The sequence below is a fragment of the Stylophora pistillata genome, chromosome 9 (genome assembly GCF_964205215.1).
Source record: "Stylophora pistillata chromosome 9, jaStyPist1.2, whole genome shotgun sequence".
NCBI classification, from domain to species: Eukaryota; Metazoa; Cnidaria; class Anthozoa; order Scleractinia; family Pocilloporidae; genus Stylophora; species Stylophora pistillata.
In genome coordinates, this window is record NC_142527.1 from 24994683 (window position 1) to 25010200 (window position 15518).

At 38.1% G+C, this 15518-nt stretch overlaps 3 protein-coding genes across 4 annotated transcripts in view; 2 read left to right on the forward strand and 1 right to left on the reverse strand.

Annotated features, from left to right (window-relative positions):
* LOC111337437 (uncharacterized) lies at positions 1–5872 on the forward strand. 2 transcript variants are annotated; one of them, XM_088732713.1, is made up of 7 exons: positions 3–311; positions 1799–2918; positions 3234–3799; positions 4238–4381; positions 4572–4748; positions 5079–5127; positions 5254–5872. In XM_088732713.1, the coding sequence occupies exons 1-7, from the start codon at positions 267–269 to the stop codon at positions 5352–5354; spliced, it is 2202 nt and encodes a 733-aa protein (XP_088588839.1). In that variant the 5' UTR covers positions 3–266; the 3' UTR covers positions 5355–5872. The 2 variants fall into 2 exon arrangements, 1 of the variants encoding a protein (XP_088588839.1); XR_015991555.1 differs by lacking the exons at positions 5079–5127; positions 5254–5872 and having other exon boundaries at positions 1–311; positions 4238–4470; positions 4572–4703.
* LOC111336431 (uncharacterized) lies at positions 5755–10501 on the reverse strand. The gene is made up of 6 exons (XM_088732721.1): positions 9972–10501; positions 9675–9796; positions 9077–9250; positions 8540–8716; positions 7859–7904; positions 5755–6186 (listed from the first exon to the last, which is right to left on the reverse strand). The coding sequence occupies exons 1-6, from the start codon at positions 10414–10416 to the stop codon at positions 5870–5872; spliced, it is 1281 nt and encodes a 426-aa protein (XP_088588847.1). The 5' UTR covers positions 10417–10501; the 3' UTR covers positions 5755–5869.
* A 25-nt stretch (positions 10502–10526) lies between these two features.
* The window catches only part of LOC111336428 (uncharacterized), a 16456-nt gene continuing 11464 nt past the window's right edge, over positions 10527–15518 (forward strand). The window contains exons 1-7 of the mRNA XM_088734524.1: positions 10527–10665; positions 11127–11189; positions 11484–12588; positions 13092–13651; positions 14152–14301; positions 14798–14962; positions 15369–15450. Coding sequence (XP_088590650.1) covers positions 11148–11189; positions 11484–12588; positions 13092–13651; positions 14152–14301; positions 14798–14962; positions 15369–15450 — 2104 coding nt within the window. The 5' untranslated portion in view covers positions 10527–10665; positions 11127–11147. The remainder of the gene's footprint in view (positions 10666–11126; positions 11190–11483; positions 12589–13091; positions 13652–14151; positions 14302–14797; positions 14963–15368; positions 15451–15518) is intronic.

Consider the following 15518-nt stretch of genomic DNA (forward strand, 5'->3'; position numbering starts at 1 on the left):
TATTCTGAATCAAGAGTGATTATTTCCTTGAAGAACAGTACAGAGTTAGTTGTCAACTTCTTCCTTTCTGTTGGGAAGATCTAGCAATCGTTCATATCAAAACATATCCATCGAGTGGCGTCTCGAAGGAATATTCACATTTGCCAATTCTTGTCGATATATTTGTCACCGGAGAGGGTCAACACCGTCTCTTCCAATCGACCAATTTTCTGCAGTTGTAAACTCAAGGTAGCCGTTACCTTTGGCGGTCAGTCGAGGTTAAAGAAATGGAGTTTTGTCAACTTAGACACTATGTTTTCTTCTGTGTCTTGGTAAGGTTGTCTTGTATCATTTCATATCTCAAAAACGGTGAAATGTCAAGCGGAAGTGAAAACCTCTTGAGCCAAACGTCCGCTAAAATCTGCTGGTTATTTTTATTGTACTTATATTAGGTGTAGGGAGCATAAAAGGAAAGGAATGGCAATAGAACGCCAACTTTGATCAGTACCAATTCGCATTAGACTGAGGCTGAAGTTTTCAAGATGTTACCAGCTCGCGATCGTTTATCGGGGCGACGATCAGACGGCCATGTTTGATTTAGGCCCCATTGAAATAGTCTCGGGTACCTGAGACAGCCTTCCCCGCGAGACAAGTTTACGGAGCGTTTACATGAAATTTGACATCTGGTAACCCTCGTTCGGCCAGGCCAGGTCACGTATTCGACAAAGTGGCGGATGACAAGGAAAAGAAAAGCTGTAAAATGCACGGGCTGGTTTTTCTGTTCGTGTTGTCGCGCCTTGGGTGGGCAAGACGAGATGTTTACATGAGAAAACTTGTCTCGCCTTCCAGGGTTACCCTATCTTGCCGAGGAGAGACACCTCTCGCGCCGCCCCCCCCCCCCCCTCCAAGTGTCTCGCCCTCAGAGACGAGTTCACAACGTCATATAAACGGTAATAATAATAATAATTTAATATTTATTTTACGCAAATTTACATGTGGATATCAAATGCGGATCACAACACTTTTCGGGGGACTTTGGCCAGACTGCATCAGCAGTTTACAAACAATCGAAGGAAACTTATTTGAAGATGCCCCCTCCTCCCCAATTGCCAGTAAACAGGCCAGACCACATCACAGTAATCTCGTGAGTGGGTTCTTTAACGTCCCCTGCCTAACCAAATTAACTAATGAAGAGATGCAGGAGACGGGACCTACGGTCTATTCGTCCTTATCCGAGAAGACTAGAATGTCTATCCATTTCTTATTAAAGAAAGGAAGCGCATTCTCCTCAGTTATTTTAAGACCTTGAGTGCTGGTCCGGCCGAAACGGTCCGCTGAATTTTGCAAAGAAGTAACTGCAAAGTTGGCTCGCCTAGGGTGACTCGTGGGAGGGTTGTCTCGAGTACCCGAGACATAGACCGCATAAATGGGGGCTCAGAGTCAGAGTGGGACAGTAGGGGGAGGGGCTTGAGGAATATTTCCGCACCCCTCTTTTTCCTTTTGACCGTTGCCCATACTCCTGGGTGCAGATTTCTTTCTCTCCCCAGCCCTCCGCTGCTGTTAAAATCTAAAATGACAGCTAAAATTTTCAGCAAAAAATACCAAGCACTCGCTCGCTAAAATTACCCCTACTCTGCAGGCTTTAAACATTTTATAACTGTATTCTTTGGGTTGTTTCAACAGTTGCAATAGTCATTCGGGTTACTAACGTACTTCCCAACACAAGGAAACTGCAGCGCGAATGTCAATGAACAGAAAATTTAAATCTAACGAAAGTTTTGGGAAACCTTTGATTGATCCAAATCGTGCTCTTTTATAGGTAAATCAAGCCAATGCAGCTCAGGTTTGCCGAGATGATCAACATGCAGTAGAACTGCCAGATGGTATTTTCACTTGTTCGGATTGCCGAGAATGCCCCCCAGGATCGGGGGTAACAATCCCTTGCGGATCTAAGAGGACCTTCGGCACTCCTGTTGAATGTGAGGAATGTGCTTCAGGCTACTATTCTGATTCGTACTCGTCCGAGAGTTGTAAGCCCTGTTCAATCTGTAGTCCCGATGAGGTCACCGTAAAGCCGTGCACTAAAACCTCAAACACTCGATGTGGTTGCAAGCCATGCCCAGATGGATATTACCAAAACCAAACTTTGTCCAAATGCCTTCCTTGCTCAGGATGTTGTTTAGGTGATTTGGATGTAGTTGTCCCACAATGTCTCATCCAAGGAATGCCTCGAACGCAATCATGTAGCTACCTCAAGAGAAAACCTTGTTTAGCAAAGTGCTGGTATGATGAGATCATGGTTATAAAGCATGATGGGAAGCAGATCTGTTTACCCTGTCCTGTTTGTTCCGACGAATTTGGCCTTACCAAACCGTGTGGAAGTGTTGTTACTGATGGTGCGATACCCAAGTGTGAACTTCCGATGTTAGGAAAAACGTTCGTTGACCAGCAGGGTGTTCTACAGTCTTGCAAAGTTTGTTCGATCGGTCAGAAGGTTTTAGCCAACTGTTCTGCCAAATCTAATACCATTTGTGGTGTGTGCAAGCCAGGTTTTTATCTGAATGACCACTTGAAAACTTGTGAAGAGTGCCTCTGGTGCTGTGGGTATAGCGACAGTCGAAGTATTGTGGACTGTATCAAACAAGGAATGGCGTTTTCAGAGGAATACCGAGGGCTCGCTATTGAGCCTCCTGTTTCATCTTTGGGCTTAAATGAACAATTTGCGCAGCTGCAAACCGTAGAAAAAGGAAACTATGAAGTGAAATCATTAGAATTTGACGAGGTGGTAACATTAATTCTAATAAGCCTATGCTTCTTTTTGGTTTCGGTTGGCATCTCTTCAAAAAGAATACCAATATTGGAAAGCAATGACCATTGTCCATTTCCAATTGAGGGAAACGATTGTCAGCTAACAGGAAAGAAGGAATCTTCTGAGAGTGGTAAGTTAAGCATTTATTTATTATCTTTAATTGGTATTTATTGCTTTGTGTGCTAAATACCTAGGCATAGTTCTCTTACGTATAAAACACTGTATCTAGCTACCATTTTGGACTATAGCAAAGTTACTACACCCCTTTTTTACTTTTGTTTGTTTCTCTGTTTTTTTTTTTTCCCCTTTTTATATTTGCTTTGTAGAAAGGACTAGAAAGTTAAATCTATGTAAAGTGTTTTTCTGAAGAAAAAAAAATAAAAGAAAAGAAAAAAGCTACCACGTGTTTACAATATGCATTCATATGCATGTTCTATTTTCTCAGGTAGTGAGGAGCCAAAGTTGGAGAGCCCAAAACAACATAGCCCAGGTCATATGTTATTTGAAAATACAGGAGTTGAGGTTGTTACTCTTGATAGCAAGAAGTCTGCCCATCAACACTTGCCAAGAGATTTGGTACTGCATGCCACATCAGATGGGCTAGATTTCCCTGGATTACTTGAGGATGATGAATTTGCACTTAGTCCAGCAATAAGGTTTATAATAAGTGGCAGTTTGATGGGACCACTTGAGCTTCTGATACCTCATAGTGCAAACATGGTGCTATCTTCCAATAAGTGGAAAATCATATTGAAGGAGTTGAAAAACAATGAATGGGTAGTTGTGAGTTATGTGAAGGGTAGTGGAATTGAAGAATTTCTCCCCAAGAACAACCATATTAGCTTTGAGACAGATCATTTTGCAACATTTGCAGTGGTTGGGCACTGTAAAGAACGATCTTTACCAGTATTCAAAAGAATGAAGGTCATGGCATTCTGTAATGACACCAGAGTAGGAGAAGACCTTGTTGTGAGGCTGTACTGCTTTGATGATTGTGAGTGGTCATTTGAGGTAAGCTTTTGAGACTGACAAACAGATTCTCTCCTCAGATAGAAATGTATTGATGATAACTCAAGGCATTGAATCTCTCCCTGAAATTTAGTGTTAAATTGACAATAGGATCTCTTTGGTTTGTAAAATTTCTTTCTATCGTACAGTGAATATCACGAATAAAGTAGACGACAGGTGTTTCAAATCCTGTGACATCTTACGAAGTTCTAACAAGTTGTTTTGTACATAACTGAATTCTTAATTTGGATCTGTGAGGTAATTATAATTATATGTAGTTTTGATTTCTAATTTTAGCTGGTCTAGGTCATAGAAGATCGTAACTTCCAAACGTAGTTAGTTATTTTACATAACTGTAAATCTATTTTTTTTTTTACATAACTGTAGATCTATTTCTGTAAGTAATCTGTTTGAACAAACTTGTCTGACTTTGCTTCACAGGATCTTTTGAGGAAGGAGCAAAAGAACGGAGGAAAGCCCATGTCATCAGTTGAATCTCTTGATTTTTCTGTCATACGTGGAGAGGATGTGAATGTTGGTGTAAAGGATATCGATGGCTGGAAGCTGGAGAGTGGTCACCCAATGGTATTTTGCAGACATTTTTTGAGCACCGTGCGACGATAGTGCAAGTTTTCAAGGAAAAGTGAAACTTATAGCTTTTATTAAGATTTTAAGTATGTTGAGCCTGATGATGAACTTTCTTTGTAGCCCCCAGAAAGTGTTAGTATCCCTGGGTGATTTTAAAAATATTTGCATCTTGTTCTCCTTTATCTAGAAAATCAGCTATGCATCTCTGAAGAACTCTTTCAGTTCTACTCCCGGATGCAATCTGGTATTTAGCCCAACATCCAACAAAAAGAAAAGCGGCTTCTTCGCCACTATTGTTTTGACTCAGGCATCCTATCCAACTTTAATTTATGCAAGCACTGCTATAGAGGGGGTACATTCAGAGGTACGTTTTATAGCACAAAATGATTTTGATTTAAATGTGTTCATTTGTAGGAGACACAGTGGCCTCGTTTTAGTCTATTTTGATTTGGATCTAGTCATTTGTTTTTTAAGTTTTTTTCCTGGTTCGGGTCATATTTGTGTTTAGAACCAGAAACTAATCATTTGAACGTAAAGGTGTAAATGGGTCGATGAAAACTGTCAAGTTTAATCGATAACACCAATGAGAGTTTACCAGCAGTGTAGTTATTGTCATCAGTACGCTTTCCTGATCTTTCCGATCGAGAGGTATGACGAGAAAAAGAGTTTTGATTCTTTATTTGTTGCAATGTAGGATCCAATCCAGAAAAAAAACCAGAGCTTTTTTCTAAATGCTGTAAATGGTGAGTTCTTTCTTCTTGTTGAGGGTTTTGTTAGCCTTCTAATGGATGAAGGTCAATTTTCCGGGATTAAATCGTAAAAGTCTTTGCTGAGTTGACCATGTTGTAACTATTACTTTTTTCCTTCAGAGGGAGAACAAGTCACAAATGTGGCAGATCTCACTGATACGAAAAGTGGAAAGGGAAAAGAACAAAACTCCGGAGACTGCATCATTCAGCTGCAAGCTTGATACTCGACCAGACGACGGGTTCCGAAACGTGGACTCCTGCCTTCATAAACCGGGGAGGCATTACATTGGGTACACGCCCTTTTGTTTTGATTCAATCGTCTGAACAAGACTAAGAACCAAGATATAGTGTAGATGACATATTTTTCACAAGTTTTTTAAAAAGGGTAAACGTAAAGTTTAAAGATTATAAGATATGTTAGCGAATCTTTAGATCTGAAATTCCCTCATCTCCTGACAAGAAACTAATTGAAATGATTCATTCATTAGTAATTAATGCCTTTGAAAGCATAACGGATATTGTTTTTTTGTTGTTGTTGTTTTTTTTTTGGTACTGAATGAAGGATATCAGAGATTATACAGCTTAAGCTGGTAACTTTCAGGCATTATGTACAAAGTACTATGCTCACTTTTATTAGTGATGTGTATATTTACAGAGAAGTGTTTCCTGTGGGAAACTAGTGTGATGTAGTAATGTGCCCATAGTGAACCAACAGTAATAAAAAGTGTTCAGTCACTTATTTGTTTTCTGTCTTTTCATGTAACTGCAGACGTTTTAGAACCAAACGTTTTGCAGCCTCTTGATTTTCCCGTGATTGCTGTAAGACACATATAAAAATGTCTAAAATATTCCCTTTTCTGGGTATCATCATAAGCAATTGATCAATGCCTTCTGATGGACGAGGAAAACTTCTCAGAAATGCTTTATCATCAGCACTCAAGATGTTGCATTGATAAAGATAGCCAGATAATGATGTTAAGTCCCCAATATTCTCAATGAGATCCACATGACAGCTTTGAAGGGCGTCTCTATCCAATTTTGGCATGCCTGTCACTGTCCAATGAGAAATATAAGGAGAAAGACCTTGACATTTCATCATATTAATATACCTTTCCCCTGGCTTCTCAGTACTTATTTAAGGCAAGTTAAACCATTAGTACCTCTTTTGTCTTGTAGCTAAATTCTAGGTGAGGCAAGTGTCTATGGCTTCCCATCGGGGCCAGAATTCAACATTGCGATTTGACATTGTACTTTTAGTATTCTTCCTTATTTCGCGATGGGACATTCAAGTTTTTATTCCTTATGAAACTTTTTCCGATTCAACATTGTCTTTTTTACAATTAAACTTCCAAGTTTCAAGTATTAAACATTGTACTTCTCGTAATTCCACTTTGTAGTGGTGGCAATGCAATATTTTTGTACTTATGGTATTGATATATTCAACATGCAGTACCTCGCGCTATTCAACATTCAACTTTCCATCATCCAACTGCAACCCAGCTATTAACGAAGGAGCGCAGCCTCACTAAAGTCAAGTACCTCATGTAAGCCTCATAACTTCGTACGAGGTTATCTTGTGAGATGAAAAATGGACGATATGTCGTTTTTGCTGCACTGTGTTCATAATATCCTAGACATTTTAAATAATGTTCAAGGCGCACATGACAGTCATGGAAATGTTCAGCTTCTTGTTGGTAAAGTAGATTTTTTGCAAAGCCTTTGGGGATGTTGGTAAATCTAGACATCGATGATTTTATAACAGAAACCATGGGAAGAGCTCATAGTTTGCTGGTAGAAATCGAAAGAACTGAGAATTCTTATGGAAGTTATAGCGCTAGCGTGCAACAAGATGGTAGATGTGGACGACCCTCGTACGTAATAAGCAAAGAACAGCTCTCATATTTAATTGAACAAAGTTTTAAATTGCAAGAGATTGCTACTACGCTTGGAGTAAGTTACAGAACAGTTAAGAGAAGAATGATGTCATATGGACTAAGTGTGTCAGGTACATACTATTGTTTAAGCTAGGATATTATGAACACAGTCCAGCAAATACGAGATATCGTCCATTGTTCATCTCACAAGATAACCTCGTACGAAGTTATGAGGCTTACATGAGTTACTTGACCTTAGTGAGCCTGCGCTCCTAAGAGCCTGGGTTGCGGTTGGATGATGGAAAGTTGAATAGCGCGAAGTACTGCATGTTGAATATATCAATACCATAAGTACAAAAATATTGCATTGCCACAACCACAAAGTGGAATTACGAGAAGTACAATGTTTAATACCTGAAACTTGGAAGTTTAATTGTAAAAAAGACAATGCTGAATCGGAAAACGTTTCATAAGGAATAAAAACTTGAATGTCCAATTGCGAAATGAGGAAAAATACTAAAAGTACAATGTCAAATCGCAATGTTGAATTTTGGCCCCGATGGGACGCCATAAGTGTCATCCGAAGTTATCAACCAAGATCTCTCAAACTACCATTGCTTCCCTTCCTGGCTATTAATTCATTGGATCATATTTATCGATATGAGAACATCATTATATTCCGTTATTAAGCCCTGTTGTTTTATCTCAAAGCATGACAGATTTCACGTTTCAAGAGAGCTTTCTTTCGATGTGATTTCCAGACTGATATCGAAATCAAGAAAAGTACGTTCACTAATTTACACGAAAATTCGTTTGAACCGAACATTTAAAAGAAATTTTAAGTTTTGTACCTGAGTAGTTTGGACTGTCAAGGCCATCGATTGGTGTATGATGAACCTAAGAATACAGAAATTCATAATTATATTGATTAGCACTTTCTGTGTGTAACACAGAATACTGGGAGACCAGATGTTAGCTGGCCGTTGATAAGGAAGTACCTGTTCTGGATTGTCATAATCCAGCAGTACTCTGCCAGTAGTAAGCAGTTCAGCTTGTTACTGCGGAGGAGGAGGGGGAGCTTTCTTTAAAACACTCTATAAATACGTTTTGTCGACTAAAAATCATTTGATCCTTTATGTTTGAGTTGGTCGCAGTTGTTTGTTTCATTTGTCAGATACAACTACAAACAGTTTACTATCTGAAGAAGCAACCCCTTTAGATGTAAGACTGTTATCGATGGGGAGCTCTGCAAAAACAAATTAGAAGATCATGAAAAAAAATTCGATTTGTTAATTAAATCATAACCAATTTCTAATAACAATTAAATAGAGAAATGTACACAATTGGTAAAGCCAAATTGAAATGATGCTCGAGTCAATTGCAATTTTAGAAGTTGGGTTATGAATGAAAAGATGATCTGATATGAACGTTTTCAGTCCTGAAGAGGAAAAAAATATTAGTTTTGTTGTTGGTGACTCAAACAATATGAACATAGAAGTTCTTTAAAGATATCAATTGAACTAAAGCCATACCTTGGTAGGAATGAGAATGGCCAGTCTCGCTTGTCCACTCAGCAGTACCATTCTCACTTTGTCTTCACGAAGAGTATTTTCCTCTCCAACATATGCAGTGACCAGCTTGACATGAGCGCCAGGAAACAACCTCTCCTCACTTTTTGCAAGTACATGTTGGACACCAAGGGTGGTTGACTATTGAAATATTATCAATTCTCAGTTTTTGTACTCTCGGATTACGCAACTTTTTGGCTTGTTAATAACAAATTTATTTTCATTTTAAGAATGTCCTAACATAACAGGATGCAAATAGGGTGCCTGGTCGACCTGCCATTTTAAGAAGATCTGTATACAGCGTATAATAAGTACTATTCTAGAATCAAACCCAACAATTAGCAGGGTAATTCTATTAAGTGGTATTAAACTTGGCAAGCCCCAGGCTCTTAATGCCCGGCTAATCCTAGGCTATCCACAACAATTTATGCTAAAGAGTAAATTAAAATGTAGTAATAAAGCTCAGACTGAGAATTGTTCAGGATTTAAAGTGTTACTTACCGCAGGACTGATCAAAGCGAAACATTCGCCACAATCCATTTTAAAAATGATTGTTAACTCATTTTGGATTGCCATTTGAGGATGATAGCAGAAGAAGGTTCTTTTGTCATCGATCACAGCTATCTCGGTTCCTCCGTATGCAGCTGCTTCATTTTGGACGATTTTGGCAAACACCTGTGAGACCGAAATTGACCATGAACAGATTGGTCAATGTCTACGTTATCTTGAATCTAATCTAATACCTTTGGTAGGAGTTTCTCGACCAATATTGTAAACTTCTATTCAATTAGATGTACATAATTGTTCAAAAGTTTGGAAATGCTGTGTAGTTGTGGACGCAGTAAGTATTGTGCCCCCACACGGTTTTCTTAAGGAACAACTTTCGTGCGATCAAACTCACAGATTTTTTGAAGGATTTGACTGATAGTTTATGAGCACGACTACTTGTTTACCCTCTCACTATAATATCCATACAGGCCATAAAAACGCGCGAACAGTTATGATGTAGGAAGTGTTATCTTGATTCAACACCAAATTCTCGGAACTAATTCAAAAGGAAATGTCTAGCGGCTAGAGGAGAGAAAAATCCTTATCTTACCAAATCGAATTTTTCCTTCGGAATAATGTACACGACAAGACTTCGATTCTTTCCAGAGATAACTCCTCGCTTGAATACTGCTATGAAGCAAGACAGACATTCGTGGGTCGAGTTCAACTCCCCTAAAATAACAGAAAAAGCAAAGATGTGTAAAGATGATTGTGATTCTTGTTGGTCCTCTCTTATGCTTATTAACTGGAAGTCAGTTTAAATTTTCATCGGCTTGGAGGAAGTTCCGACTATGTAATTGTCAATTCGATTTCTCCACTAATCGTAACTGTTACATAAACTACCTACCACAAGTCTGGCACACGTCATTTATTCCGTTTTCGTCATTTCCCTCAGTCGGAGTCTTCGAAAGTTTACTTGGGTACGTGCTTGCTTTTCGTCGACTTGAACTTGCTTCAAAGCTCTCCTGTAGCGGTAAACCAGAAAGGTTTTCATCAGTCGCTAAGCTCAGATGTTCTAGAGACACCGTGTCCAACTCGGCAGAATCCTCAGTCGAAGGAGCCAGTGTTGTGTTCTCCAAATCTTCGTTATCATCCTGGAGAAGTAAGTTTTGCTCTCGATTGTCTGTGCTTCTCCTTTGTGAGTGCAAGTCGACAGTGTTCAAAACAAGAACCCCGTTACATAGTGGGCATGAAGTGTTAAGCGACACCCTGGAAGGAATCTGTACAACCCCACAGTTGGCACAATTTGCCTGGACGGCCTTCCCATAATCAAACCGTTCGTTTCCACTCATTACAGAACAATCCTCATGGAACTGCCATATTTGAATGCCGCCTACAATGACTTCGAACAAAATAAAAATTGGCAAGCTAAGCGTATTTCTCATTCCCTCTCCGGACGTGACGCAATCTCGTCGGGGAATCCCCGAATACTTACACCACAATTATACAGATGTTTAGGGACGTAAGTTCGGTCGAACCCGCTCGTACACCAACTGCTGTCGGGGAACCACGTTCATAGTTCCCATTTACAATTTCAATTTGTAAGTATTAAAAAGTTTTTGTATCTTTGATAACAAGGAGATCGTCAAAAGCATGTAAAATGTAGCTTGATCCAACAAAATTGTAATTTAGTCTTGTTTCCAGTAGACGCTTAACGTAACCGTCGTGATAGACGTAGCCCTACCTCAAAGACGTTTTAAACGTATGATCTTTATAGTTAAGATGTTATAATTGCTACTGTTCTTCGAAAAAAATTAAAATTCGGAATTCAGAGGCGCTATTTTTGTTATGGGTATTAGTCAGGCATTTTGTGCTAAAAAGGCTTGCTACGAAGTAAGCATAAAATTATGCTGCGTAATCATATTTTTGGAAAGCATGTGCTGAGTAAGCAACTGTAGAGGAATTATGTCAACGAAATGTTTCATCCCACTGCTAGTGCTCGGTGCGCATTATTGAACTGAACGAAGTTGCGTTTTTACAAAGGTCGTCCTTTCTTTTGCAGGGATTACTAAGTGGTTTGAGCATGGCCAAGACATTGTCATTTTTCTTCTTGCTGTCGTTCTTTGTGAGTATATTGCCCCTTCATTAGCTTTATTGCCAACTTTCTTACAGAAATAGTTGATCAATTGATTTCAAAATACTTTGTAAAAAATAGGTCCACAAGCATCAGTTGTCATGACTGTAAAAACTGTCTCTTAAGAGTTCATGCCAAATATCTCAAGGTTAGGTTCGATAAAGAGAACATTAACATTACACATTTCATCCATTTTGAGATAGAGTTGCATCATTCTAAATTTTCCAAACATGATTATACTAAGTTTGCATGGTTATTTCGTATATTGTTTTTTTTATCCTCTAGATTATATATGTATGTGCTGCAAGTTATTCCCTACGGTGTAGGTGGAACCAGTTTAAAGTTGAAGATGTGATGGGTAACTATTCTTGCATCAGTTGCCCTAAGTGTCCTCCTGGATATGGCTTGACTCCGCAGTGCAATAATTTGGTTAAATATGGAACCCACATTGAGTGCAAAAGGTGTGAGCTTGGAAAAACATATTCTATAGCTCGTGATATTAGATCTTGCAGTCCATGTGGAATATGTGCAGATCATGAAAGAGAAATAAAGAAATGCAATTTTACTTCAAATTCGGTGTGTGGACAATGTGATAAAGGCTTCTATAGTGAAGGATTAACTGGAGATTGTCAGCCATGTTCCTTTTGTTGCTCATTTCTCCCCAACCACACTGAAACAAGCAATAGTGTGAAAGATGAATGTAAAAACATGCCATTCTATCAAAGATGTGATGCCAATGCTATCCATTGTCAAGCACCAAAATGTAGAGATAACCAATACCTTGTTGTAACAAACAAAAAAGGGAGTGCACACTGTGTGGATTGTAAGAGCTGTCCAGCAGGAACATCGCCTTCTATTCCATGTGGAAGTGGACATATACTAGAGAGTATTGATGATGTCAAATGTATGAAATGCTCTCTTGGTAAAACATATTCCGAAAAGCCAGGTACACACCCTTGCAAGACATGTTCAGCTACTTGTTCAGTTGGACAGATAGAAATGACACCCTGCAATCTGACACACGATAGGGTTTGTGGAAATTGTAATAAAGGATTCTATAGTATAAATGGAACAGAATGCAAGCCATGCTCTGCCTGCTGTGGTGATGAAAAAGATGTTCAAATTCCTGAATGTGTGAGACAAAGTATGCCAAAGAGTACACAATGTAGTTACACTCAGAGATCGATCACAGTATGTCAGGAACGAAGCACAAGTGGGACTGTCATTGAACAGAAAACCACAATCACTACCACTTTATTGACAGTGATGATAGTAGGGATAATTTTTGCAATCATGGCATCGATGTTGTTGGGATACTTGAAATACAGAAAGAATAGAGGTTCTCTAAGTAGATTTTTTTATGCCAAGTTGCAGCCATCTTTAGAGGAAGGTAAGGTTTCATCGTTTCATACATTTAACTGATGTATATACAAAAGGTTGAATTGAATACTGATGAAATGATATTCAAATTAATTTTTTAAAATGTTATTATGAATTCATGTGTAAATAATCACAATTATTCAAGATTTATTGAAACAAATATAAAGAAATTAGATGGAAGTTAATTTCAAGAAAAGGTTTTTTACTTCAACTTTTCAAGGATTAATGAGGAAAGTGTTAAAAACTATATTATGCTAGCTTGAATGTATATAGTTTAAATTCTTTATGGGAAGTTGTTAATTACAGGTTAAGTAAGAAACATCAATTAAAGCAATTTTTTTTACTTAAAGTGATTGAGAACCTTATAGAGAGGTTTTAAAACAGAAATAAAGATAGCAATAATTCAGCTTATTGTTTACTTTTTGTGATCCAGTCAGTTAGCACCTTAGCAAGTGAGCAGATTGGACTCGCTAATACTACACCTTAAGCTTGTCATGTAATTTTTTTTTCCAGTGCCCCATGGCCATAGTCTCTCGATATCATTGGAGGAGCCGATAGCTCATGGAGCACAGGAGACCTTATCTTTTGATAAATCAGGTGTTTTAGTCCAGTTCAGCGATACAGAGAGTTTCTTCAATGATGCTCAAGAAATAAGATTGGAGATATGTTGGGATGTTGACTGCATGCTTTCTCCTCAATCTGGTGAAGTGCAGCTTAGCCCTGTGATAAAGTTTCATCCATATGGGAAGCAACTATCCAAACCAGTGCAAGTTAGAATACCACATAGTGCTTTGGTTTTTTTAAGTAATGACTGGGAAATCACATTAAAAAGCTCTCTACCACATAATGAAACAATTTGGTGGAAGAAGGAAAATCAGTTTGAAGTCCACAATAATGAAGTCAGCTTTCAAGTGGATAATCTTAGTTCCTACGTAGTCATTGGTACATCAATGGACAATGGCAAACCAACAAAGAAGCGCCTTCAGTGTGCTGTTTTTGGTGGAGAGGGTACAGTTGGTATGGACTACAAAGCATATTTGTATGTCTTTGATGACTGTGAGGCATCATTAGAGGTACTTATACAATTAAACATTTGTTTAGTTCATTTGAATAGACTTCATTTTGATTGATATACAATTAACATGAGATTTACATTAGAAGGCACAGGTACATGAACACTGAAAAATGTTATTTTTGACACCTTCTTGTAATATATTCTCCAAACAAACTGCAAGGCTTGTTTAAGGGCCCAGGATTAAAGTCACATCTGAGACAGGTACAGATGGGTAAATATACTCCGCTAACTTACTGGTATGCTGGTACTTCACTCTCCTATGGTGAGGAATGCGAGCAAGCATGGATTTTATCTGAAACCAAAATATAATTTATCCACACTTGCCATATGTTAAGTAATTCTGTAACAATTAACTATCACTGGGTGAAAAAAAGATAAAGCACACAACTCTCATACTGGAGACCACTCTCACTTTCTCACTGTATGGTTTTGTAATCAACACAACGTGATAAGGTGAATTTGCAAATTGTCTTATAAACACATATTTCCTTTTTCCAGAAAATCATGCAAGAAGAGAGGTCAAGTGGAAGAATTTTGTTGGGTTCCCCTCAGTCTATCTATGTCGAAACTGTGGCAATTGAAACTGCTATCAAGATTTCTGTAAAACAGCCAGTCGAGGGGTGGACTGTTGGAGAGATTAAACCAGAGGTAGTTCCACAACTGCAGTTTAATACTTTCTCTATAACTCTACAGTTATTTAACTTTTTTTAATCCATGCATAACATTTTTTATACAACCCTTTGAACCCTGTCCCAATCCTAACATTTTTGTCAGAACTTGTAGTTTCGTTGGGTTTGGTATATGTTTTCTCATGCAAGTAAGAAATTATGCTGTAAAAGGAAGAAACCATCATCGTGTATTTAATAACTATAGGTATGTTTTTTCCTGCAATGGATACACAAAAAATGAAAAAACTAAAAGTACAAAAAACAGCACTAGACATTTCCTTTGAGGGAAATTTGGCAGCTTTAAAGAATGAAAAGTGTAATTAAAGAAATTTGAAAAGGGAAGAAGGTCAGGTTGATTGCAGGGAATGATTTATATAAAAATTGTATTTATACTATTGATCATTTACGTTGATGTTCCCATTTCTAGATAGAAAAGAATGAAATTTCACCTGACTTATATTCTTTTAATCTCACAGTGTATCACACAAAAACGTTTGAAGGAATCCTATCAAATGATACCCAGAGCAGAAATACTTTTTAAACATGACAATGGTCGCAACAGAGATTTCCTTTGTATATTTGAACTAACTGCTGGAGAATCAACAACAACAACAATTTGTGCAGTTGCCTCAATTAAAGAGGTAGGTGTCATTTTGTGTGAAATTATTATTTTGAAGTAGTACATTCTTTAAGATTAAAAAATGTTTGGCAATAAGTTCGGTTAACGTCTGTTATTTTTACTCGGAAACTAGTGCTTTTCTAATCATTTGAACTTGTTTAGCTCCTTATATCTAAGACTATTTGCATACAGCGTATAATTTGAAGGTGTAATTTTGAAGCCACTACAAAAAAACAACTATTAAGCCCCACTGATATCCAGTCAGATGTCAATATTCCTTCATTTTCTTTTGTATGGGCCATAGGATGATTATCTGTGATTTAATTTAGTGAATTGAAAATATTTGGTTTTTGAGCGTTCTTGTAGAAATAGTATAACTTAACTGCCTACCTTTTCCTTATTTTGAGGTAATGTACGTATTTCTTTAGGACCCATTTAGGAGGTCTCAGAAGCAGCAACCAAGCTCCAGTACTGACCGCCATCGGTTAGTGACAGGCAGGAACTCGTGTGGTAAGGCCATATGCTGTGCCTTCATTGACTTTTCGAATAGTCTCATTCGCAGCCGTTGTTTGGAATCG

Coding starts and splice junctions, on each gene's coding strand:
- LOC111337437 (XM_088732713.1), top strand. CDS start 267: ATGGAGTTTTGTCAACTTAGACACTATGTTTTCTTCTGTGTCTTG. Junction 4,749..5,078: donor TAGAGGGGGTACATTCAGAG/GTACGTTTTATA, acceptor GTTGCAATGTAG/GATCCAATCCAGAAAAAAAA. Junction 5,128..5,253: donor TTTTCTAAATGCTGTAAATG/GTGAGTTCTTTC, acceptor TTTTTCCTTCAG/AGGGAGAACAAGTCACAAAT.
- LOC111336431 (XM_088732721.1), bottom strand. CDS start 10,416: ATGAGTGGAAACGAACGGTTTGATTATGGGAAGGCCGTCCAGGCAAAT. Junction 9,797..9,971: donor TGACGTGTGCCAGACTTGTG/GTAGGTAGTTTA, acceptor CTGTTATTTTAG/GGGAGTTGAACTCGACCCAC. Junction 9,251..9,674: donor CGAAGGAAAAATTCGATTTG/GTAAGATAAGGA, acceptor TCGGTCTCACAG/GTGTTTGCCAAAATCGTCCA.